At 34.8% G+C, this 25,953-nt stretch overlaps 2 protein-coding genes across 3 annotated transcripts; both read right to left on the bottom strand.

Annotated features, from left to right (window-relative positions):
* Positions 1 to 6,072: 6,072 nt before the first annotated feature.
* Positions 6,073 to 13,354, bottom strand: LOC105133757 (uncharacterized). 2 transcript variants are annotated; one of them, XR_843863.1, is made up of 18 exons: positions 12,799 to 13,354; positions 12,224 to 12,405; positions 11,619 to 11,694; positions 11,428 to 11,469; positions 11,279 to 11,341; positions 10,595 to 10,644; positions 10,488 to 10,515; positions 10,135 to 10,206; positions 9,928 to 10,038; positions 9,793 to 9,853; positions 9,405 to 9,521; positions 9,126 to 9,247; positions 8,850 to 8,919; positions 8,687 to 8,728; positions 7,337 to 7,377; positions 6,699 to 6,825; positions 6,166 to 6,475; positions 6,076 to 6,135 (listed from the first exon to the last, which is right to left on the bottom strand). XR_843863.1 is itself a non-coding variant. In XM_011037856.1 (17 exons), the coding sequence occupies exons 1-17, from the start codon at positions 13,180 to 13,182 to the stop codon at positions 6,387 to 6,389; spliced, it is 1,677 nt and encodes a 558-aa protein (XP_011036158.1). In that variant the 5' UTR covers positions 13,183 to 13,354; the 3' UTR covers positions 6,073 to 6,386. The 2 variants fall into 2 exon arrangements, 1 of the variants encoding a protein (XP_011036158.1); XM_011037856.1 differs by having other exon boundaries at positions 6,073 to 6,475.
* Positions 13,355 to 18,667: 5,313 nt separating this feature from the next.
* On the bottom strand, positions 18,668 to 24,611 carry LOC105133756 (RNA polymerase II C-terminal domain phosphatase-like 3). The gene is made up of 12 exons (XM_011037855.1): positions 24,471 to 24,611; positions 24,203 to 24,341; positions 23,998 to 24,053; positions 23,845 to 23,905; positions 22,241 to 23,722; positions 21,238 to 21,825; positions 20,982 to 21,128; positions 20,631 to 20,899; positions 20,412 to 20,523; positions 20,077 to 20,334; positions 19,771 to 19,817; positions 18,668 to 19,667 (listed from the first exon to the last, which is right to left on the bottom strand). The coding sequence occupies exons 1-12, from the start codon at positions 24,548 to 24,550 to the stop codon at positions 19,604 to 19,606; spliced, it is 3,303 nt and encodes a 1,100-aa protein (XP_011036157.1). The 5' UTR covers positions 24,551 to 24,611; the 3' UTR covers positions 18,668 to 19,603.
* Positions 24,612 to 25,953: the final 1,342 nt, after the last annotated feature.

Raw genomic sequence — 25,953 nt, 5'->3', positions numbered from 1 at the left:
AAATGGCATTCATATGAACAAATTAAATTGAAAATAATTAATTACAACTTAGTCTCTTGAGATTATTGATCCCTGTAATGCTTTTCAAAATAATCAAATAGGCTTTTAACCAACACTTATCATCCTCACTTGTTTTTTTCTCTTTTCTAAAAAAAGATTTGTTCTTTCTTTCTGTATATGGCACATAAATTCTGCCCATTTCCTCTTAAAGGGTGGTAAGTGACCTTGCTCCTGGTAACTTCTTGTTAGTGGCAGTTGGTAGCTTTCTAAAAGGAAAATGAGAGAAATAAAAGGAGAACAGAGAAGTGGTTGTGGCCGGCATGGTTGGGAAATGTGCTGCGGATGCTCATGTAAGCTTTTGTGAGTCTTGTAATATAAGCAAGGTTTCACTTTTATTTGTTTTTTTCCATTTTTTTAATTTCCATTGTTCAATGCTCTTTAGATGTTCTTATTTTAATATCACGTAGAGAAAAAGCTAGGTTGCTTTCTTAATTAATAATGCAAGCCTCCTTTCCTGTGTTTTTTTCCCCTCATACAGGCAGGTAGTAGCACTGGAACAAGGATCGGCGCTTCAATCTTCGGATCATAATTTTGGCTGATACTCCATACCTTTTCCTACTCTTTCTATCAAGACCACTAATGGAAAACACATGCCTTTGCTTTTCGAAGGGACAATGCAAGAAGTCAAGTCCACAAATTCCTCCAGAAGGCAGTTAAACCTAAAAGTTGTAAAGTTCGGGAGTGAGCCAAAATCAACGTAACTAAAGTTTGTTGTATTCCATAATTTTCAGCGTGGTTGTGAGTGAGAAATAATTGATTTTCTTACAGTGAAGAAAGATTTGTTCTCCTAAAAGTTTGAGAAGTAAGATTTGTTCTCCTAAAAGTTTGAGAAGTCTAAAATTTGTACCTTAAATCAAATCCCGGAGTACTTTCTTTGCGGTAGCTGTTGAGGCTAAAAACTCTTCAAAATTAAATCCGGCGAGGGTAATGCAAATAATAAGGTTTGCTTCTACTGTAATAATATATTTCGATCCACGCCGTGCTAAAGCGAAAGTCAACTAACTAGTGTGAACTATAAACAGTAGGTTAGAACTTTAATAATAAATAACTTGAAAAGAGAGGGAAAAAAACTGCGTGGAATTCGAATGTCTCTTTCTATCTGAGGTGATGATGAGGTCAAGAGGGGGATGATTTACACTTGAGCATGTTGGAGAAAACGCTTTCATCCATACTACGCATGCTTTTGACAATCTTTCACCATGGCCGGGAGCAACCATTCATGCAGACAAAAGGCAAAACCTTGAAAGAAAAAGTATAACACGCAGTACACAGGCCTCATTCGTCTCTTGGAATTAAACTCTGAACTAACTCCCATACAAACTCTGACAATGTTAAAGTGAATTTAGAACATTATCTCTTATAATCATTTCGCTCTAATAATTACGAGGAAAAACACCTCAATGGCATGTTCCTTTCTTCTTTCTAGGTGATTTGCTTCACATCAAAACATTTAGTCGGTATAGTCTAGCCAATGGAGAAAGATTTTAATGGGAACAGAAGGGATTAGTTTTCTAAAGCCATATTGTTGGGGCCATGCCACCAAGTGGACAGAAAAAAAAATGGTAGTTAAGTAGTGACTAGGTCAAAATCACCTTTCAGAATTTTTAGTGTCCCTCCCTTCTTCCCCATGCTCAACTTTTATCCAAAAGAGCTTGTTTTTCTCTGCCTGGTGTGTCCACCAAGAAGGTAATGCTACTATTATATTTAAGTGCACATGACCATCTGTGGCCCAAATTGAAACATCAATTTGCCTATGCGCTTTTTAGAACAAGGTAGGGTATGGTGTGAACATATTTTATATTTTAGCTATAGGGGCAGAGCACAGGACCTGCAGCGCGTGCTAAGTGCCATGGGAGTGCAAGGGAGACCTACATAGAGAAATATAGATACTGAAAGATCAAGAAAAGGTCTTTTATCCAATTCCAAATGATTCCAAGCCTTCCAAACTGCCATTTTACAACGTTACACACGAGAAGAGACAAATCCCAGCCGTTGTGGCTGTACCAAAGTGGCTGTCTTATTTGCATTTACAGCTCCGAGGCAAGTAAAGCGGCTCCACTTAAAAATTGCTTTTTGGGTTTTAATCCGTGTTAATATTTTATTTCATATTTAGGCTAGAATAAAGAGAAATCCCAACTGGGCTTATACAATAAAGGAGAAGAGAAAAGAACGAGAGAGGGGAAAAGGAGAAGAAAAAGAAAAGAGAAGCCCAATCGGGCTTTTAGAAAGGAGAAGAGAAGAGAGAAAAAAGAGAACCCAACTGGGCTTATAATAGAAAGACAAGAGAAAAGAACAAGGCTCATATGCCTACGAAACAAGGTCATACTAAACATTTCTACCATTTCTCCATTTCAATCCCTAATCCCTCAATAACTCTTCAATTGAATCCATATTTCGGCCCCAGCTGAGCCCAATAAGGAGAGGAGAAGAAATGAAAAGGAAGTAAAAAAGGCTCAACCAAACCCACCTAGAAAAGCGAAGGAGAAGGAGAAGAAAAGGAAAGAAAAAGGAAAGTGAGGGAAAATGGGGGCACTCTGGCAAGGCCTTGAACCCTTTTCATGTCAAGCAAATCTCATATTAAACATTTCTCAAAGTATTGCCACCGTCTTGGATTCTTTTCTTATCTGTTTCATAAGTTATCAATGTGGACATACATCTAAATCTTTGTTTTACAACTTATCAGTACGACGCCTGCTTGAACTCTCTAAATTGTCAATATGACGATTCCTAATAAAATCCTGCCTCATAAGTTAACAAGATAGGTGTCTACACGAACAATTCATTTTAATAGACTAATTGTGCAGTTCTTATTTTTCTTGATTACTCCTATATGTAGGTCTGTGACCCCACAATCTACATCGAAAATATAGGTGATGAGAAGTATATAAATACCAAAAACCACATTAGATATGAGAAAATAGGATAATATAACAGATACACGCACATACACACATTCTCTTACGTTTTTGTTCTCCTTCAAAATATTTTTTTTCCTCGTACACGTTGCTAATTTAAGTATAGAATGATCTTTTATTTCATAGAGTACGCAATTTATCAGCCCAAGCTCAACAAAAACTTCTTTTTTTTTTCAGGCTCATTAAATAGACATGGAAAAGCCCATATTTAGTTTAAGGTTTTTCCCCTCAATCCGTCAATTTTAATATACAAACATTCATTGTTGAAACATCTGGAGCTCTGGCTGTTGAATTGATCTTCTTCTTTTTTCCTCTTCTCTTCTCTGTTCTTACCTAAATCTACAGGTTTAAAACCTATTATATAACTAGGTAGGAGCAGAGCCATGAATCGGTTAAACTCTGGGGCGGATTCTGAAAAGGTTTGAGTCCAAACATGATTTACTTGAATCAACAGCTAAATTTGGCTCAAAATATATCCTGAAAACTTAAAATTGAGTTCAAATTATAGTAAAAATAAGAAATCCAATTTTTCATTATATGAAATCAGGAATAATGATGGGATGCTCCAGTTGAAAATTAAATGTAATTAAAAAATCCGTTCAAAGATAAGAATCTAAACGAGAGTTAAAGAAATTATTAAATTTTGGCAAGCTTTGTTCTCATTGTTTGTATTTCTAAACATAATCTGAAGAAGGCTTTAACAATGTTTATATTATATATAAATAGAACATTTTTTTTTATTCAATGAAATCCCACCTCTCAAAAAACACATTTTATGAGCTTAGATAAACGAGTAAAATTTTAATTGTTTTAAACTTTTATAAAAAATATATTTCATGACTCGAATTTAAAATTTGTTATGCAGATTTCAAGTTCTTTGTCATCATGTCACACCTCTTAAGAATATCAATAAAATCTTGTATATGTGTAATAAGTAAACTTGGGTTTGAATCTAAAAAAATAAATAAAAAAAAAGTTAAAATGCTAGATTAAAAAATAAAAACTGAATACATGATCATAATTATATATATATAACTTATTAATTTGTAAGGTGACCATTAACTAACACAACCAAACAACGCTCCACCCGTTTGCTATAATTTTTTATTTTATTTTAATTTAAAATTTAAAAAAAAAAATAAAAAGAAAAATGTAAAAGAGCTGTAAAAGAATGAACAACTTGAGACAAAAAAAACGATGATAAAAGTTCACATAGTTAGTGAATTTTAAAAACCAAACACAGCAACAGCAACAGCATAAAACAACAACAATACCGCACTTAAATTAGATACCAAACTTAACTTAGAAAGAGGATAATATCATTGCTGGGCTATAATGGGTTCGTTTTAAAAAAATTAATTTAAGAAAATATTTAAATGCTTTAATGTGTTTTTTGGTAAATTTTATTTATTTATTTTGTGTTATTAAACTAAAGTGATCTAATTAACTTGATGGATCAAAAAATAATCTAGATAACAAGTAAAAATCTTATTTGATTAAAAAACAACTTCAAGATAGATTTTTCAAAAATAATATTGAGACGTCAATATGTTAAATAGATTTATATCAACTCGAGTTAACTTATCAAATTCATTACTCGAATCATAAAACTATAATAACCTCATAAAAAATAAATTAAAACTAATTATGAAACTCAATTCCAAATAACCTCATGTTTAAGGGTAAAATTAAAAAAAAATCAATTAAAAAATAAATAAAAAATATCATAAACCAATCTTGATTAACCAACTAAATTCATGACCTGTGTTATAAAATTAAGATAAATATTATAGTAAATAAATCAAAATAAATTATTAAATCTAATTTTCAATTAAATTTATGTTAAAGTATTAATTCTGGTATTTTTTTTTATGTTTAATTAAAAAAATTAATTTTAATTTTACCAAATTAAACATCAATTTAATGACATAACCTTTTTCAACCTTGTGAGAAACCTTGTCGAAGTCAATCAAAACAAATCATTAATTCAAAACCTAAATAAACTAAATTTAGAAGGATGGCATTGAAAAAAAATAATTCAATAACAAAAAAAAAAGATTAAAATAAAAAAAAGATATATTTACAAAAACCATATTTATAGTATAATGAATTTCACTCTCTCCGTACTTGTATAAATTACAATTTACATCATAAATCAAACAAAAAATTCAAATAGAATGCAACATCGAGGATGTAAATTATTATTGAACATGTATACTACATTATAGAAAATGTAATTTATAAAAGTAAAAGAAAATAAAATAAAATTTAGATCAAACTAAAGAAAGGTTTTTGTAGCTATTTAAAAAAAATATTAATTCAATCTACAATGTTTATGTACAAAGAAAAAATGTTTTCTTCATAACTTTTAGTTTTTTTTGTTAAAATGCTTGAAATTATGATAAAAATTGTTTTTTAAAATATTTTTTATTTAAAAATATATTAAAAAAATATTTTTTAAAAAAATTATTTTTAGTATTAATATATCAAAACAATTTAAAAATACTACAAAGAATTAAAAAATTTCAAAAATATAATTAAACCACAGGAACAAACGATATTCAAGTAAAACCCACCTCCCAGCTTCACATTGTAGTTCTAGTTTCTACAACTCGAGTCACGACAATTTTATCACATAGCAATGCCCGTACATCAGTGATTCATCACCGAGGCTTTGGATCAGCTTTGCGTTTTCTTAATCTTCATGACGTTAGCATCAAATTTCGACGGGAAAATAACACCAGTTTTTTTTTTTTTTCAATTTTCACTGTCAAGATGACACAACAAATAACCCCTCGAACTTTTAAGAAGTTGAACCCCAACCCACTCATCTTAAACTTCGACCTATAGACGGGTCCCCTTGGACATAGACAGCACCTCAACCGCCCGTTAAAAACCCCATTATAAACCGTCCCCAAACTAAACAGCGTTGCTTCACCCTAGTTTATCTCCTCCTGCTCAAATTTCCTCGGAAATTACAACTTTTGCCTCTTAAATGGTCGGCTTTCGCGCCAGAATCCAGCAAAACTTTCCGAGACCCACCGCAGACAAGCATTTGTCCATTGCTAACTTAGCTATTACTCTTGTTCTTAGAAAATGAGAAATCAAAACCAACTTAGCTATTTCCTTGCATTGCAAGCTTGCTACAATTTGACCTAGACTGTATTTAAACTTCATGTAATTAACATACCTATATGTAGGTGCATGTGTATATATAACATGTATCTAAAGAGATGAGCCTACTTTATATATCATATGGCTGGTGCGGACCAGTGCCAAGCAACATTGGTAAATTCTCCAACAAATAGAAGAAGAATTCAGTAAAATGAATCAAGAAGAAACTTGATAGCGTGAGATTTCCTGGAACTACCATCGTCAACCAGAGCTCCAAAGTTGCCCATAAGATTTGTGTTAAGAGTCCTGATCGATTTCTTTGCGAGATGCTTCCCACAATCGATGCTCTATTCCCAACTTCCTGAGCTCTGTCAGGCCTTGCTCAACTGAGATGAATACTCAAGATAAGTGATCATTCATGAGATCAAGGTACCAACGCAATGATATGGACAGTTGAAAGGATCTGGCAGTGGGTACTTTTACAATGGCTTCTAGCGAGTAGTGACTTCAGTAACAGTGTCAGTTATACAATCTTCTCTCTATGCTTATTATAGAACTGAGTATGAACTAAATGTGAGCAACAAATTATCAAGGACGAGGGAAGCTTACCATCAACAGCATCATGTGAACTTGGTGAGTGCACACTGCGGCTAATCCAGAATTGAAATCGTTCTTTTGCAGTGTCCTCCTCTATACCATGGGCTTTGGCTCTTCTCCAAAAATATGTAAGCCACGCCTACACAAGTTAAATATGTTTCAGCTTAATCAAAATCAGCACAACATAGAGATTACAGAGCAGAAACTACTAATTTTTGAACCTGTCAATGACTAGATATTATGGGCTATTCACAGGTAGTACTTTTCACAGGAAAGGAAAACAGTACAAACATGAAAGAATAAGGAAATTCCCTTGCTTAATTATTAAGATTTCAATAAGGGACATGGATACCATTCAATTGTCTCTACAAGTCTCAAAGTGATCAGTTCCCTTGAAGAATGTTGATCATCAATTGAGATTTTCAAACACATACCAAAGTCTATAATATAACACTGTTCATACAAAAAAAGGCCAGTGACAACAGCAATCCGCCAAAATGCTTAATCACACATCCAGAAACGAAAAACACTTGCAGAAAAATTGGAACTTGCCTATTTCACCATGCAGGTTTCATCCACCAAATAAAGATTATACAATTCTAGAAAGTAAATTAGAAACAGCAGTTGTTAAATAATAAATTAAGCCAGACCTCCTTGAAAAGAACATCTTCAGACTCCTCCGGACTCAATTCTGCAGAGAAAAAAGATGGATTTTAATTATATACAACTGTGATCACAACAGCATATAATAGGCAATGTTCATCAACTTTAAGTGAGAATGACAGCAGTGGTGCTACTTATTTCAGCCAAGTAAATTATAAGGCAAATGTATAAAGTGGGCCAAATATTATCCACAAAACCAATCATGCTAGAGGGTGCCCCAAAACAAAATACTATTTATTACAATAGTATAATTACTATTTTACCCCTTAATCATTTTATCTTTTGCCTTTGCTTCAGGGGTAAGGCAATCCTTTCACCATGTCTTTTGAGGATTGTGTGAGATTATTTTGATAAGTGTGTTTTTTAATGCATAGTAAATTTACTAATGCAACCCTTGAATAAAATAATTCAATGCCTGCTTTACGGACACTTTTATATTTTCATATTTGATAGAACAATATAATTATTAATTTATCCTTACCATTCGAATTTTTTAATCTTGGTTTCAAGGACTTGGTTGTAATTTCATCATAGTTTATTTGTTATTATTATTTAATCCTAAGAGAATTTTCAGTTTTGAAAAAAAAAACAAAAAAGTTGATGTATGCCTCACACATGTCAACCACTCCATTTTCTGGCGACATATGCGACTAGCTCTGGTGGTTGTAACTCTGATTCCGCCGCATCATTTGATTCATCTCAGCTTCCTCTTCCTCTCTAGATGGCGTGAGTATAGTGGTTTAACCCGAAATTGCTTTTCTTCTCTCTTTTCTTCATTTTTTATCATTTTTTCAATTTTTTTTTGTTTTTTTTTGTTTGATTCTATTGGGTTAGCCCTTAATAATTTTTTTTATTTCACCCCTACTATTTTTTAATCTATAAATAATCTATCATATTACAAATGATTTTCAATTTCACCTCCTATGGTTTTTTTATCTTTCAAATTTGATCCTAATTTTTTTAATTGCGATTTTTTTTTGTTTGCGGTAATTATTTTTTAAAAATTTCATCCCCATTGAGTTTTTTACTGTCAGATTTTAGCCCTATTTTTTTGCTATTCCTTTTCTTTTGCAAGTATTTTTTATTAATAATTTTTTCAACAATTTCATCCTTCAAAATTAAATTGAATAACATTTAAACTTCTTAATTGAATTCAGACCCATGATTTAATAAGTTATAAGTTTTTTAGATTAGACTAGGTTTATGAGGTTCACCCAAGTTTATTTGGTTTTCTCCTCCTTTTTTAATTTAACTAATGACCTATGGCTTGATTTTTTTTAATCAATCACCTTTTTTACATTATAAAAAAATTTGTTCGGCCATATATAGTGACTCACCAAATGCTTCCGTATACTTTGGATCACCAGGCGATTTGGCATCTGAAAGCAACGGAAAAGGTATGTCAGCAAAAGATACAATAGCATAAACAATGATATGAGAAAGAATAGAATCTAACAATCAAAGCCAGCAGCAGCAGCATGTCAACAAGCCAGATCATACCTGAGATGGAGAGTCGAAGAGAGTTTGCTTGCCGCTGTTGGGCCAGTGCGAGCACAATGGCATCCTCAACCTTGAAAGGAGTGCAATATATAATATCAGAACACAATCATACTTTGTAAACCAGAAACTCTAAATCATGCAAAGATAACAGTTAAATATAGAGGAGACAAGGGGGTAGAGAGAAAAACAAAGCTTATTTCGCATTACATTGAAACTCAAAATTAAACACAAGATGGAACCATATGGTTTAAAGACAAGTGATGAATGACACAAAACCTTCAAGGAAGCAAGCTCCTTCAAACCCATTTCAACTGAGAGCATACTCTCGATATTTCCTTCACCAGTTAGATCGCTCAAGTCTTGTGCAAGGGTACTTCTCTTCTCACTGTCCTCGTCACCTACTCAAAGTTACCAGTATTAGATCTGAAAAAAGAGTGATACCAACAATAAAGCAGTTCAAACCAACACACTGGACAGGTTAAAAAAACCTGTAACCACAAATATAACCAGTTATAAGGCAATAGTAAATTCAAAAGCCAAATAGCAAGTGCTAGCCTTTTTCCCAACATTCCTCCTTAGCCTTTTGTCCAGCGGAAACAACCACCTCAAATGGAAGAGGTGCTAAGGATGACCAGTATTCATGCTTTGACACAGCAACATCCGCACAGATACCTATAAATATGAGAAGAATTGCGTGTATTAGTTAGATGTGATTGACAAACTGCACATTGTCAATATCAAAAGGATCCTGAAATGACATCATGCACATAGTATTTCCAAAGTATATTAAAATAAGTCATAGTACATTAGAAAACTGTGAGGAGAAAGTTCATTAGCCTACAGATATTGCCTCGTAATTCATGCAGGAAAGAAAAAGGAAATTTAGAAACTAAGACATTTCCAGTGCTACATCAAAAAAAGAAAACATTGACCAGTAGATTACCATATTTTGCAGCTAAGCCCCAGTATCGAGCAAGCCAACACCTCTTAAGAACAACCTCTTCCTGAAATGCAGATACACAATTAATAGTTTCTAAGCAATTGTTAAGAAGCCACTTGAATCTATTCTAATACAAACCATTTCTTTCTGAGTCAATATCATTCTTTGTGTCATTGAACGAAGGGCCTTCACTTCAGATTCAGCTCCCTGCAGCTGTCGCATAACTGCTGCTGCCTCATCTTTTGCATTCTGAATTAAGCAAGAAATATAAGATAGGGTAGGAAGCTAGAAACACCAGGAAAATATTGTAGAAGGCTTTAGAAGACCACTTGATGGCATACTTACCTCTACTTCAGACCGAATAGATGCAATTTCTTTGTCCACCATATTATTTTGTTTTGCATCCTTTAGTGCAGCCTGAAGAACAAAACAACATTTAGAGAAAGCAAGTATGATCCTTGGGTTATTTTTTACATTGTTGAAACTAATTACAGCAAGAAAACCATCATGATCCTCAAACAAAAAGGACACAAAAGCCCTCCCTACTACAATTCAGATATAATAATGAACAGTCTAAACATAGGATTTACAGTCATTTGATGGCCTAAATAAGTGTCTTAGTTTGTCCAACTCAGTAAGGTAAATGAGACACAATGATCTAAATTGAAAAGCCTAGCATAAGAACCCATCCCCATTACCTCTCTCTGCCGCAAAGCAGCTTCCTTTCTGCAGATGGCAACAGATGATGTCATTGCATGAATATTTACAAAGATAAAGAACCACCTAACTTGTTAGAACAACTTACCTGCTAAGCAATTTAGCTTCTAAAGATACTCCTTCTCCAAAAGCAGCAACCTGTGAACCCAGAACAAGCAGCAAAGTGTACATATTAATGACATTGGACGTGGGGGGAATGAAAAGGGGTACCTGTGAGGCTTTCAAATTCAAAGCAGCACCTGAAAAATCCAATGTTGAATGAAGAGCAAGGTTTAGGAAGAAAAATACTGTTCTGTATGAATGAGGAGAGCTACTTCAAGGGTGGGTTCTATATGGGTAAAAAAAGGGTAATCTTTATTGGTGGTGGGTTATTTAAACTTGTTTGATTGAAAATAGGAAGTGATGAATTGGTTGCAAAGTGAGTTAAAGTTGCCTTCTATTATTTTTTTTTCCCTTGCTTCCTCATGTGTAGAGTTATAGCTCATTTTTTCTCTGTAATGACAAGCTCCCATAATCAACATCAATGCATTGTTTATCAACATTTTTACCAGGAATTAAATTTAAAACCTTCCATGTATGACCTTAATGCACATGTTTGGAAAACTCTTGTACTTATTCACGAAACAATATATTTCCATCTTTAAAACTTGTAACAAATGCACCCTAAATTGGTTAATTAAACACTCTTAAGCTTTATGGAAAGTCAAACAAAAAGAAGCCAATGTGCTGAGGCTCTAAAACATAGCCTAACAATATGGAAACAAAGTAGCACCTGTTTCTCAAGCTCCTTGACTCTGGCCTCTGCTTCCTCGCATCTCTCTTCCTCAAGCCGGAGCTGTACAATAAACACAGGTTTCATTGAACCATACGATGCTGCATATACTTGTTTGGAAAAGGGAAAAAAAATAAAAATAATTGTACCTTCTCAAAGATGTTTTCATTCTCTTCTTGTAGCATATCAAGCTGCCAAAAGAATTAATCTCATCATGGGGTCTTCGTTATCGTAAAAAAATAAACTAAAATCCATTTAATGTCTTTAAGAGAATACTTATTGATTGTTGTACATAAAGAAGAAAAATGCAAATGGCAAGAATCTGGTGAAATTAACATACTTCATCACGGAGTGCAGAAGCTTCACGTTGATCTCCTGTATCTTTTGAGTTAAAATGTACAACATCTGACAAGAATCTGCAATTATGACAATTCACATCTCCAAATTGTCATATCATAAACCATGCATCCTTAATTGAACAGTCAAAGATCAGTTTATCTAAACATTGGTCTTGATAGGGGATGCATGTTGCAGTACCAAGGAGACATTACTCGAGCTAGATGGAACTTGGTTGTAAAAATTACTGTGTCATTTTGTTTGCTATCCCTCTTCAAAGTTTGGCCTAGCCAAGGCTAGGCAAATTTCTTAGCTACACCTCAATCACATGCTGCTTGACTAGACTGCATTAAGAAAAGACCCTCAACCTTATACCTTAAGCCAAAAAACATTGTTACATTAACTTTCATGCCATTGCATTCTAATAAACGAAAAAAAACGACCAGTATCACAAAGTTGATATAGATACTACGAAATCCATATTTCTTTTTTTTTTGTTCCCAATAAAATAAGATAAAAGGAAATGAATTCCAATAGAATCCAACATCCACAGTTACAGCAGACTACATGTGAATGTTCTATTTCTCTAATGCAGGTTATTCATTCTACCTTTTACCATCTCTATGTCCATTTCTCAGAGGATCCATTGGCGGTAAAGAAACCGCAGTCCTCAATGATCCTTTGCTCTGTGGCACTGGTGGTGCTGCTGCTGCTGCCGTTCTAAGAGACATTGCTGGTCTTCCAGCTGATGTTGATCCAACCGAAGCAGGCTCTTCAAAATTCCTAGCTAACTAAACGCAGACCCCCAAAAAAAAAAAATCCAATTAGCATATTCTATTTCTATACAATCCAGTTAATTTTTACACATCATGCATTCTTGTATTAGAAATTATCATAATTTAAAATAAATAAATAAATAAATAAATAAAGTCTCATTTTAATTTCCTAGTTAAAGGGCTCTAATTATAGAAGGATGAAATTAATATAAATCTAACATTCACGATTCGCGTCTTAACTCCCGCCGTTAAATGCTACATTTACTACTTAACAGTAAGCAATAAAATCACTCCTTCAATCATTTAAAACTAACCAATCATTTTCTTAATTTATTTCAATCAAATTGAAAGCACATTTTCATTCCAGTGATAAATCTCACCCAAAAAACAGTTAAGAAAAGAAGTTACCGCAGGAGAAGGAGATCTATTGATCCTTGAAGACGCAGCAGTGGACGAAGCTTTACTAGTAGTAGTAACAGTTGTATTGTTACTATTAACATTCCTCGAAAAAGACAGAGGCGCATTGTATCGAAACCCTAGATCATCGCCGTCATTTTCGTCGTCGCCGTCGTCTTCAGCAGTTTGAGAGGCCATGACCTGCGCCAGGCGCTGAGCCGCCGCTTTAGCCGCCACATTCTGGTTTCGCTTGATGGTGGATAATCCAGAGGCGGAAGAGGATCGCGCATGGTGACCGTGACGCACATTTTGCACCGTAGCCGCTGTCGGAGAAGAGGCGGGGTCGCTGGTCCCTTGGCGCGTGTAGAGCGGACTTTCAGTTCTTTGCCAGTCCATAAATAAACAAAGAAATAGAAGTCAGAGTAGGGTAAAACAAAAGGATCTTATTTTCAAAAACTTTGATCTTTTTTAGGGCCGGTCTGCCTGCCTAGATCTTTTGTGGAGAAATGCAGTGCAATGTTGGTGGAGAGGAAAAGGGAAGAGATGCTGGCCTTGTCTCAACTGTTGTACTAAGTGATGGGGGGGCCGTGGACGGAAACGAGATGGGGTTTATTTGCAGCCGTTATCGACAACTGTTTTATTATTTCATTATTTTTTATTAGTAAAAAAAAAAAAGGAGTTATTTTGTGGGTTACGAAGACAAAAAGATATGAAGCTTGGCTGCCGTGATTTGCTGGAAAGATCTGTCGTGATTTCGTTCCTTTAGCATTATGCCATGGGCTGTTTTCAAAATGTTTTTTTTTTTTTTTTTGTGAAGATAAAATGTTGATGGTTTAAAAATGTCTGTGCTTAGCAATACCCCGATGATTTTGTAAGCATTGAAGAAACGTCTATTTCATTAAAGAGGAACAAATGGAACTTAACTCATAGGTTTATTTCATTAAATATTAAAAAATGGGCCTTACCCTTTGTTTTTTTCTCTTTTCGAGAGGACATTTAACATTCATGTACGTGTAATTGCATGCTTGCTGTTTTTTTCCCTTTCTTTTCAAATAATGGTCATTTTTTTTTTTGGCTAATTTCGGGCACAAAAACTAAGTTTTTTTATCGAATAGGAGGCTGGGTTTATTGTTAATATACTGTTTAGTGTGGACCACGGAAGTTCATGGTTAATCATATATAACTCTCACAGGCTAGACTTGGCAGCGCTGCTTGCAAGAAACTTGCTTATAGAGAAAACTTACAGAGCATATACTCATTGTGTATTGTTGACCGGAAGTAAAACCATTGCAAGAATCAAGATTGATCCATGGCATAAAAGCTCCATTGTAATAGGCAAACATGATTCTTCATGCGAGTGCAAGTGATCGACTAAATAATTATTTAGTTGTTTAATTAGAAATCATATAAGCCATCATGAATTGCCATTTCTGCACAAGAAACAATGAATTAAAGCCTGCTAAAATTGATGAAGTAATTCGAGAGAGAAAACTATGATATAGTCAAATAAAATCCATTGCTTGAACCAAAAAAACCCAATGCCAGGAAATAATTATTAAGAAATTACAAGTGCATTCATTCTTGTATACAATAACTGTTATTATTCTATGAAAAATGGAAACCAACGAATACCAATGGAAAGCCGAGCGCATCTCCTTACAACGAAATAGGAAAACAAGACGCAAGATTAAGATCAAGTTTGGCATTGATTTTAATGATGGGATGGGATGGAATGCCGTGCAATGAAAGAACTAAAGGGCTAGCAGTTCGAAAAAACCAAAGGAACTGGTGGCATTTTCTGACTGATAGCCTTCTTGTTCTTTGATTGCATTACGTTATCAACCAAAACTTGTGGGAAATGCCAATTAACCCTTGAACTTGCCAATGCAATGGAGCCTCTTCAGCTTTGATACATGAGATTTGGTGTTCAACCTCATATCCACCTTGTAGCTAGGAAGATAACTCTTCAGGATCCTATTCTCTTCCACTAGCCTGTTGATTTGGGCACTAAGATGTTTGATCACTTCTCATCATTTCTCTCTTTATTAGCTCGCTCTGCTGCTGCAAACTATCCCCAGTAAGTTCCGAGACCTGTAGCCTTGATGCATCTCGCAGTTTCTCCTTTTCGAGGCTTTCCATTTTGTGATCACTACCATCAATGTTTCCATTCAATCCAATACCATTAATGATCTTTACAGCCCACTTTCGTTAACGTTTCCATCAACATCTCCATTGATCTTCGGGATCTTGTATTAATTGTTCACTTGACATTGACTCATTTTCCTGTCCAAAACTATATTTTTCTTCTGCAAATGAATCGGGGCGGGAAGTTGGTGCTTCCAATTTGGTGTTCCCATCATTACCTTCGTTACAGGCCTGGAAAAGCTGGACTTGTTTGGAGAGTTTAATGACGAAAAGGATGATGATCTCAAATGGGAAACATGAATGCTTTCATATCTATGTTGGTCAGACTTTTCAGCTAAAGAACGGTAGGATTTGTGCAAGTCATGCACCGGGTTTATAACCTCTGGTCTTATCTTATGTGATATTTAGGACATTTTAGTATGGTTATCCAAATCTGCGTTTTGTTACAAATTTTGGTCAGACTTTTCAGCTAAAGAACGGTAGGATTTGTGCAAGTCATGCACCGGGTTTATAGCCTTTTGCGCTATAAAAGTCTCCAAGTCGATGAAGAAGTCATAAAGACAGCATTAGAGAGACAAGTAATGTATCTCCTAGCTATATCAAAGTTTTTATGCTTTGAGGGAAATAATTTGCAGCAAGATGGGGTCATTAAGAACAGAGGTGGAATGGTTTCAATCTCTGCTTGGCAAAGAAGTGAGGTATTTCTATTTCTAGTAATTCGAGAGAGAAAACAACAGAGATAATATTTGACATAAAGAAAAGCATAATCAATAGCCATAAATATGTAATAGTAACAGGTTATTTATACAAGAATCATGAATGAAAGCTTGGGATGCCCCCCCCCCCTCCAACCCCTCTTCAACTTGACTACTGCAGTAACAAATCATTATTTTACCAATCTCAAATAAAAATGATTAAAAAATAACCAAATTAAAATTTATAAAAAACAAAACCGGTTCAAACCAGCTGGTTTTAATTTGGTTTTTAAGGATAAAAACCGGTTTAAACCTGTTTGGCTTAATTTTTTCAGTTTAGATCTGTTTTTCCAATTTGACTTGGTTTTTTTCTCGGTTTCGGTTCAGTTTGATTCCTTTTTTTGGTTTTTTGCTCATAAAATCAAAACCAAACCGAAGCGGCCAGTTTTTTAAAAATTTTAATCGATTTAATAGGATTTTTTCATTTTTTTTTTATTTTCTTGATTGAATTGGTTTTCGGTTTTTTTACTTATCCCTAACCTCAAATAATCTATAAACTATGTATTGGGGTAAGATGTTATTTTTATTAGTGATATAATTATTTTTAATAATTTGTACAAGTTTATATTAATAATTTCATTTTTTTCACAATAAAATTATTGATTTAACCCTAAAATAAAATAAAAAAAATATAATGTTTTTCAACCAAGGGTGTTCTAATCTTCTTCTTTTTTTGTAATAGTTCATTACTATGTTGCCCTTAAAGACAAATTCAACATAATTCTCTTGGAAAAGTTTTTTGTCCTTGTGCATTGATTTTATTGTTAATATGAAGATTATTTAAGAACATTATTATAATTAACTATATAATAAATATTATGCTATAGCAAGCGGATGACCCTTATACTTTTTAGATGGCACGTGCTAGACCTTTTGACCACCAAATATTATCTTTTGTAACTATTTGAAAGGTCTCATACCCCCTTCGTGATAGGGTAGCTTACATATTATGCTATAGCAAGCGGATGACCCTTATGCTTTTTAGATGGCACGTGCTAGACCTTCTGACCACCAAATATTATCTTTTGTAATTATTTGAAAGGTCTCGTACCCCCTTTGTGATAGGGTAGCTTACACAACAAATATCTCTGGTTTGGTGTTAAAAACCCTTTTTTATCTCTCTTTTTTCCTCGACTTCAATGCCAGTCTCTTTAGAACTTTAGACTAATCTCTGCAATTAGTTTTTACTTCATATTTGGTTCATTTGCTTTTGATATCTATTTTTTTTATAATTTTAAATAATCAATGAAATTATAGATATTTTTCAATTTCACTCACCTCCTATTTTTTAATCTTTCAAACTTATTCTCTATTCTTTGGATTGATATTTGTTTTTTTTTTATCATTTTTTAGATTTTTATTTTTATAATTTCATTCTCCTTGAGTTTTCTTTCTATTAAATTTGATCTTCATTCTTTTTATTATTATCTTTTTTTCTATTGCAATTTTTTTCTATTAATATTTTTTTTCACGATTTCATCATTCAAAATTAAATTGTTTGAAAATTAAGTTTCTTGATTGAATTTGGGCCTAGGATTTCATGAATTTGCTTGGTTTTTTTCTCTTTCTTTAAGCTGATTTTTTTTTATTTTCTATCAAATTTTAAGAGTTTTGCTTTGTTATTTTTTAATGTTTGTTTTTTATGAGGTTGTTCTTGGATTCATGACCAGAGTCACTGGTTTAAAAAAATTAATGTTGTTTAACTTTTTTTTGTTATTTTTAAAATTGATTTATTTCAATTTTATCTTTCAATATTTAATTTATTAGAAATTGATATTTATTTATTTATTTTACTTTTTTTAATTAATTTATCTCGATGATATGTGCCCATGGTTACATAATTAGTAAGTTAACTTGGGTTTACTCTTCTTCTTTTTTCCGTTGCTTTTTTTTAATTAAATTTCTTTTTTTCCTTCATTTTTTTTTGTTTTGCTGATATTAACTAACAATTTCAAGTGGTCCAAATTTTCAATTCAAAAGAAAATAGAGAAAAGGAACCTCTGTTTTTAATCCAATGAATTGGTCCATTGGAGGGTGGAAAGGGAGAAAAAGAAACTCTTCTTCTACTTTAGTTCTTTCTACCTATTGTATAAGCAAATATTTTTGGGCACATTGTGATTGATGGTCATATTTCTATCCAATAAGACAGACTAAAACGAAGAAAAATTTTCATCATTTAGATTTAATTTTTTAGTCATCTAAAAACTCAGTTCAACTTCTGAGTATTACTAAAGATATTAGAAACAACTTTATGCCATCTACTTGATAACAAATGTCACAATTCTCATAGATAATAGTAATTTTTATTTTTTTTTATTTTTTTAAGGAATGTCACACAATGCAAGTCCTCAGATAAATTAGTTCGAGCGTGCTGGTATCATTATTATTAATATTTTATGTTTTCAATTCAACCATGTCGTCTAATCCACATTTCTCATAGATTTATTTATTTATTTATTTTCAAGTCAAGTTCGAGTTATCATCATGTAAGATGTCCGGCAGCTCGCGAGGAGGGCGGCATGCAAGTTCTGATATCTTGGAGCATTCATATCGTTATTGTGACACAAAATTCTTAATATTCACAAGTTTTGCCATTCCTGCTTAATGGTTTCAAACTTGCAATTTGTGAGTGATAATGTGAAAGCGATTGCCAATTTACTATGATGAGAAAGTTTTTATGCAACCCGATAGCATGCCTCGAAGGAGAAAGGAGTGCGTTCTCCTGACAACGAACTACTGCAGGCAGTTTGCTCTAAAACATGTCCAACATCAGCAGCAAGGGGAAATGAAGCACGTGGATGCCCGGGGGGGTAACATCACTCCCAGTAACAGCAGCCCGGAAAAGAAACGTCCTTCGGTTCTTAGTTCTTGTGGTCATCTTTAAGCCTGACCACCAGTTTTGGTTACCATCTTATTTAGAGCAACTCCAGGTAAGATTGCGTAGAATTGTTGCAGCCACGAGACCAGCACTCCTTTCTAGCTTTAACAATCCCAGTAGCATCGACTGGGGGTATTCTCTTTCACGTTTTTACACCATCCTTGTCTTTTACACAACTCTTCTACTTTAAATTGTTATGCTCTTAATTACTATCAGCCGTTTGCACTTCAACAATACACTGGGCTACCACGCCCTTATTTTTTTTCACCTCTAGTTACATCAAGTAGGCATTTGGAAAGCAATAAAAGAAACAAGAAGGAAAAGGTGTGGAGGCTACTTCCGCAAGGCAAGCATCAGCACCGCACACAACTTGCCAACTCCAAATGTGGAAAATTTACGAGCCATATGTGCTAAATGGCACTGAAAACTACTGCCCACTTGGAATTTCGTATCAGCAACGGTTAAAAAGAACACACATCTCCTTTCTAAACAAACATGGCACTATCAGCACGCGTTTCCACCACCTTAATTATCGTTTAATCCCTTACAGCTCCAGTTCCCCCTCTTCCCCCTTCTAGCTGTCAATGATTTCTTCCAATAGCATATGTCTGAAGAGTTGTTCAGGTTAATCACACTTTAGCTGTCATTTTCTTTGTTAATTTTAAATTTTGGCTCTCCTGACCTTATATTCGATGATCGTCCATGTTAACCCAAGAGACTTTTTAAACGGGGAAGCACTTGCTAAGCCAATTTTCGTGGCTTGGCCCCAGGGGAAGACTACGTTCCAGGCCACCAACCCGCCACCACAGTTCATGAAGGTCAACGACCCTCGGTCATTTCCCATTTGAACTCTTCAGGTTATTATTAGCAAACAAAACGGGTGGTTAGCATGCCCCAGAAGTCAAAACTATGTCAAGCAGCCTCCGGTCTAGAGTGAAACTTCTCCATCAAAACCCGGCAATACTTCTCTTTAATAGAAATTTTGATTTCATGTTTATCAGGTCTTAGTTTTTACTAGATGGGGTTAGGTTGGTGATTGTTATGGTTTAATGGCAAAATCTTGCTCATTTGCTCTTCGATAAAGCAAAGCTGATGCTTCCACCCTGTTAACATTAAGAGCGTTGAGGGTGAAAAGGAGAAGGCATTAGTCAAACACGAAAAACAGTGCAAAACAGCATAACGAAATAAAAATTACAGAACTCTCACCAGCCAGGATGGACAACAATTCTTCCCGTGGAAAGAGCCCAATTTACCTGTTCAAAACAACTGAAATCATGCCTCGATTTAAAACATAGCTAAAAATTTTGCCTTTTCAAGTGTCATTTTACACGTTAAGGAGCAACAACGCACAGGTCTGTCCTGGTTTAAATCACCCATTCTATTTTCGTTTGATTTTTTTTTAGGGTCTGCAGTAGCCTTGCATTTTTCAAAAAATTTAAACCAGATAAAAATAAAATTCTGATTTGGAATTCAATCTTTGCTGAAAAGTGGTGGACATCTCAGTTACATTACCTTATCTGTCCCAAGTGAATTGGCCACAACATGAGTAACCTGTTCGTCTATCTGGTTGATGCAGACAGCACCAAACTGTTCAGCCATCTGCCACAATGGATGAAGGTGGGGTTTGACTTCACCAACCGGGAACACCCTGCTAAATAGTATGCGACAGCCACCTAAAATCTTCCTCTGCTCTGAGGCAAGGATATTCCTAACATCTGCTTCATCTAGTGAACGATGGGTAAAAAAGTTCTGATGTATTTTCTCAATAACCTATCTCAAACAAAAACAAATGATCAAGGGATTGAAAGTTTACAAGAATTTCAGGGATAGTTCAAGTTTTGCCTCACCGCTAAAGAGCATGCCAAAGTTCCATCTTCTGGTCTCTCATCATGGTCAATCTCCAAAAGAGAAGGACCAGGAAGCCCAAACTGACGTCTACTACAAGGGAAATAAATATACCTGCAACACAGATTGGTAAATGGGTAAAGGGAGAAAAGATGATGTAACCAATAGAAATAAATGCCTTCATAGAAATGATGGTCTAAAATGGGACACAAAATACTTGCCTTTCCACAACTATCAAGTTCAATTTGTTATGGGGCCAGACCCTCACTGAATCGTCTATGATAACAACACCTGACTCCATACCTAACACCCCTTCAAGATCCTTGCTCTTGGGAACCCTCTCATCACCATCAAAAGGATCTCCATCATCACCCCTGGAGATAACTCGTCCAGCAAACAAAACCCCTTTTGGATCAAGCACTTTTGCCATCTCTGTAGCATATAACTTGTTTCCCATTGTGTACAGATGCAGTTCAAACAGTTTGCTAGCCTAATTGCAGGAAAAAAAATTGCATTTGTTGCCTAAAATACAACTCAAGCACTAAATCAACTCAAAACCTGACTAAAATTACCTTTTCTAAAAAATTCCAGATCCCAGGCCGCAGTTTCGTCCACATCCCCATATGAGGAAAGCGAAAGATATGTCTGTATGGCTTTTCACGATCTTGTTCTTCTTTCTTTCTCAAAATCTCATCATGCACCGGGTCTACTTCAACAAACTGAAAAGGTGAGGAATTGCTGAATTAATATGAAAGAACTTGTTTGTCAACTGTTATCCCAGATAGGGAAAAAGGCCATATTTATACAAAAAGAAGAAGAGAGAATTGCCTTGGCTGAATTGAGAAGAGTATGATCAAGATCCAAGACAAGGCAGAGCTTGCGTGCAGCAAACATTTTCTTCTGTTCTTCCATCCTTCTTGCCCTCTCTCTCTGTATAGCAGCTTTTTGCTGGTCATCATAGCCTTCAAAAAGATGCTCAACATCTTTCCACGTGTTCTGTAAATGAGAACTTGCTGCAACAACTTCAGCAGATGAAGCAGGTCCAGTTTTCTGGTCAGAAATTGAAATTCCAGTTTTGCCATCCACTCTCTCCGACTTAGTTTGCATAGGTTGGGATGCAACATTCTGAGAAATGAAAGGTGGAGTTGTCGATGCTTGAGAAACAGATAAAATATCAGCAATATTTTCCAAGCTCTTTGTAAAAGGAAAGGAAATATCAGGAGGCACAGTTGACTTCAATTCCGCTAACCCCTCTTGTTCTTGCACATTTTGATCATCTTTAGTCCCCTGGGTGGTGGGTGTGAGGGTTGTTGTTTTGAATTGTTCAGATCCCAAGCTCCCAGCCCTCTGGAGTGAATTATTATGGAGAAAACGACGAGGATCTCGTGGTTTCATTCGAATTTTTCCTGACTCATCCTGCAGGGTCCAAGTCCATATATAATTAAGAAGCCTTCAACATACTGAGAAAGAGATATTTTGGAAATCTTTTTTAACTGTTTTAACACTAATCACATAAGGTTCTATTTTATTTATTTATTGCATTATCCCAGAGAAAGAAAAGCAACCAAGGCTATCCTTGAAATTTAACAAAATTTTTGTACTTGCGATGATAATGTTCTAGCACCAAACAAATACACAATATAATATAAAACTACAAATACCATTAATTTCAAGATCAAACAAATCCAACTGCATAGGCACTAGGCACATATAATTCTCCAAAGATGCATGTGCTTCAACTCAACTAAACTTCATTCCTAAATAAGCACATTCTTACGAACAATAATTGTCATTTCAGGATGTTAAAAAATTACAGACAATTAGTACTTACTGATGTGGCTATTTGAGAAGGAACTTGAGTTCCTGCAGGTCTTGGCAAAATCCCAGAGGGCTGTGAGGAAGCAACATTCACTGTAGAAATTGCTCCCAGTACTGAGTTGGAAATTGAAGGATGTGATGTACTTTTTGCAGGATCAGAAAGTGTCTGCTGTCCATCTAATGCTAATCTCTGTTGCTGTCCCATCTTAAGTATATTTATCAACATTGTTGGATTCACAGCGATGTCTTTCAATAAATCAGGTAGGGACGTTGTAGCAGTACTTGTAACTTGTGCCTGTTCACTTCCAGTAATGTTGCTGATTCCCATAAATGGGGACTGCGCATTTCCACTACCATTCACATTGGACTTAACACTACCGGAACTAGGACATACAAATCCATTATTTATTCTGTGACCAGGTTCTACATTCTCTGCCCACTGATTTTTGTTCACGGTTTGAGGTTCAGCCATATCAGTGTCCTCTAACCAGCCACCAGTTCCGGTCATACTTTCAATATCCCTTACAGCACCATAATTATCAAACGAATTTCTTTGCCTTTTCAATGAGGGACCATCCAGAACATCCTCCTCTATCTTCTGTTTCTTCGAACCCACTATTGCTCCAGCAGGTTCCACTCTAGGTAGGTTATTAACCATGGGCAAGGCTCGCTGGTTGTGGTCCAAAGCACTGGCATCAATATTAACATATCGAAGCCTAGGGTCCCTGCTCTTTGCAGATGCTTTGATGGTTGAACTAGGCCCAGAACTAACTGGGGCACAATTCCTAGTGGGTACAACTCCAAGAATATTAGAACTGTCAGGGTGGGAAGAAGGAGGAGGTGGTGGTGGTGGTGGAGAAGCATTTTTTTGGTCTGAAACAGGTGGATTTACAGTTCTGTAGTTAACAACAGTAGATGAACTAGAAACTTCCCCAGCAGTATCAACATCCCCATTGCCTGATTCTTCCGAAGGTGTTGGGCTTGGAAGTTCATTTGTGAAAAACGAATTACGATTGAATTTTTGTTGATAGCTGGAAACAGCTTTGAGTGCATCAGTTTCATAGGGATGCATTCTAGGCTCTTCAGCAACAGGTGCCATCTTAGGCACAGACAACTCAGAACTAACCATTCCATCCCCAATAGCGAATAGTCTTTGAACAGGGAAAGGTGTCGTTTCCTGTGTTGGTGAAGGAAGACTGTCTTCATCATGATATTTTTTGAGGTCAAGCAAAGGAAGCAAAACTCCCCTACTCTTAAAACTAGGTACACCTGGTGGTTTAGGAGCTTCTATTGACTTGTTTGGCTTATTCTGAACAAAAGTTCCAGCGGCAGGTAACTTTTCATTCATAATTGTCAAATCATAACCTGCAGTCTTCGCTAAAGAATCGTTATGATTCTCATTCACTTCACCAGAAACCTGTGCTTCTCTATCTTCACCAGTTCTTGAACTAGATAAAATATAATAAGAACCCATTGAGGAAACCATGAGCTCAATCTGTGAAACAGACACATTTTTTAGTTGCCTCGGAGAAATAACAGCACCAATAATTAATAGAAAGCCACATTCAAGGAAAATATAGACTATGAATTCTAAAGTCGAAGTTACAAACCACACACCTCTTTGTTCTGCCCAGGAGAGAAAAAAGGAGTATAGTGGCTATTTAGAAGGGAAAAAAACCTGTAACCAGAAGATGCAATGATGAGATACCTAAAAAATTTGAGTATGAAAAATCTAATGAAACAAAATAACGAACATGACAAAATCCAAACCTTGAGAAAACGCCCTTATTCTGCTCCTTTAATTTTTTATTCATCGAGCAAAAAACCTACAATGAGCAACAATTCAGTCTCCACAAAGTTTCCAGCAGCATTACAACAGAACATTAAATAGAACTGCTTTAGACCAGAATTTTTATCGAAAAATACTCTTTGAAGAATGAAATTGAGTAGAAAAAGTATTCTTTAAGTGCCTCACCGAATTAACTACTCCAATTGCCATAAAAAGCAATTGAACAAGACCATCTTTTGAGGGAAAACTATTATCCTTTCCCCCCACCAATTCCTTCAAACTCTCCAATACTTTATGCAGTTTCAAACAAACTGCCTCAAATGACCTACAAAAAATAAACCAACAAAACAATTAATCCAATCATAATAATCGTTATCCCAATACCTTCACCAAATATTTCAAAGTCTTCATTTGTACAAATTTCACAAACTTTCAGCAACATAAACAAACTTACTTCTCAGTTTCAATCACACTAACACTCTCCAAATCTTTACGAATGGACTTCACCCTGTTTTCGACATCAACACTCACCATTCTCTCACTCTGCACCACCACCGGCTCCGAATCCAAATCAATCTCACCTTCCTCCACCGTCTCCTATCCCCCTCCTGCCGCCGCCGGCGGCGGTCTCATTTTTACCCATCGCTATCTATCTAGGGTTTCCTTCTTTTTTAATATAGTTAACCTTAACTGGATCTAAACATGTAGTAAAACCCAATCCACGATCAAGAAACAAGATTTGAAGAAAGAATCAACAAATTTCAAAGAATCTAGAGTGCAAAAGCAAACGGATTGGTTCGATTTAGGTTTTTTTATTTTGTTGTTGTTTTGCTTTCTCTTTTTTCAAGATCTGAATATTTGCAAATTTCAGTTAAAAAAATTGAGCCTTCAAAATCCTTGAATCTTTGATCTCGGATCTGTTTGTTGTTGTAGATAGAAAATGAGATCGTGAAGTTGCGATTTTTATTTTATTTTTTTTTGGAGAGAGAGAATGGAAGCGATGGGAAGAGAGAGATTGCGACTTCGATTAGAGGACGTTGCAAGGTGAGACGGTGGATGCAATGCGAATGTGTCAAGGGCCATGGCTTTTAAATCTGAACCCTGCACGTCATCAATCTGGAAAAGGAGCGCTACCAGTGTTAGGTACAAATAAGTCCTCTTGCGTTTTAATTTTATAGTTCCACAAATTTTATTTTATTTTTCCTTACAGAAGACTTTCATGAGTTTTCTCTATCCAAACTATTAATATGATGGGATGAAAGGACCAAATTAAAGCGATGGAGTTAGTCAAGGAATGAAATTGTAGTTACATCGAAAGAATAGTATAATGAGAATTGTTTTGTAAACTGTTTTTTATTTAAAAAAATATTAAAATTTTATTTTTTATTTTTTAAAATTTATTTTTGAGATATGAAGATAGCTAATAATAATAATAATAATAATCTAAAATAAAAAAATATTTTTAAAATACAAATTAAACAAGCGATAGAAGTAGTTGGGGGATGGAGTTTAATTTTAATCATGAGGAGCATGTATGGATGGAGGGGCATGTTCCTTATTTAAAGCCCATTTTTTTTTTTTTAAGCCCATTCTTGCTAGAGAAGTAAAACGGTGAAAGGAAGGAATATTCAATGTCTACATTGATAAGAAATCTGAAGTTACAAAAATTTAAAATTGCTGCGCAGTTGCCTGCGCATTGTCACGAAAGTTCAAGGCTGGTGGGTTAAAATGGTGACACGTCAACCATGTTATTGGATTAAGTTTCAAACCCTTCAACGTGGGAGCTGACCTACCATGATTCAACTGAATTGATGAGTATGCAGACGATAATTTTATTTTATAAAATGTATATTTTATTTAATTAGATGATTATAAAAATAAATATTTATAAAAAATACAATGAAGTAAACTATTAAAAAGAAATTTTTTTTTTCTAA

The sequence above is a fragment of the Populus euphratica genome, unplaced genomic scaffold (assembly GCF_000495115.2).
Source record: "Populus euphratica unplaced genomic scaffold, PopEup_1.0 scaffold37.1, whole genome shotgun sequence".
Classification (NCBI taxonomy): domain Eukaryota; kingdom Viridiplantae; phylum Streptophyta; class Magnoliopsida; order Malpighiales; family Salicaceae; genus Populus; species Populus euphratica.
This window is presented reverse-complemented; position numbering and strand designations above follow the sequence as displayed.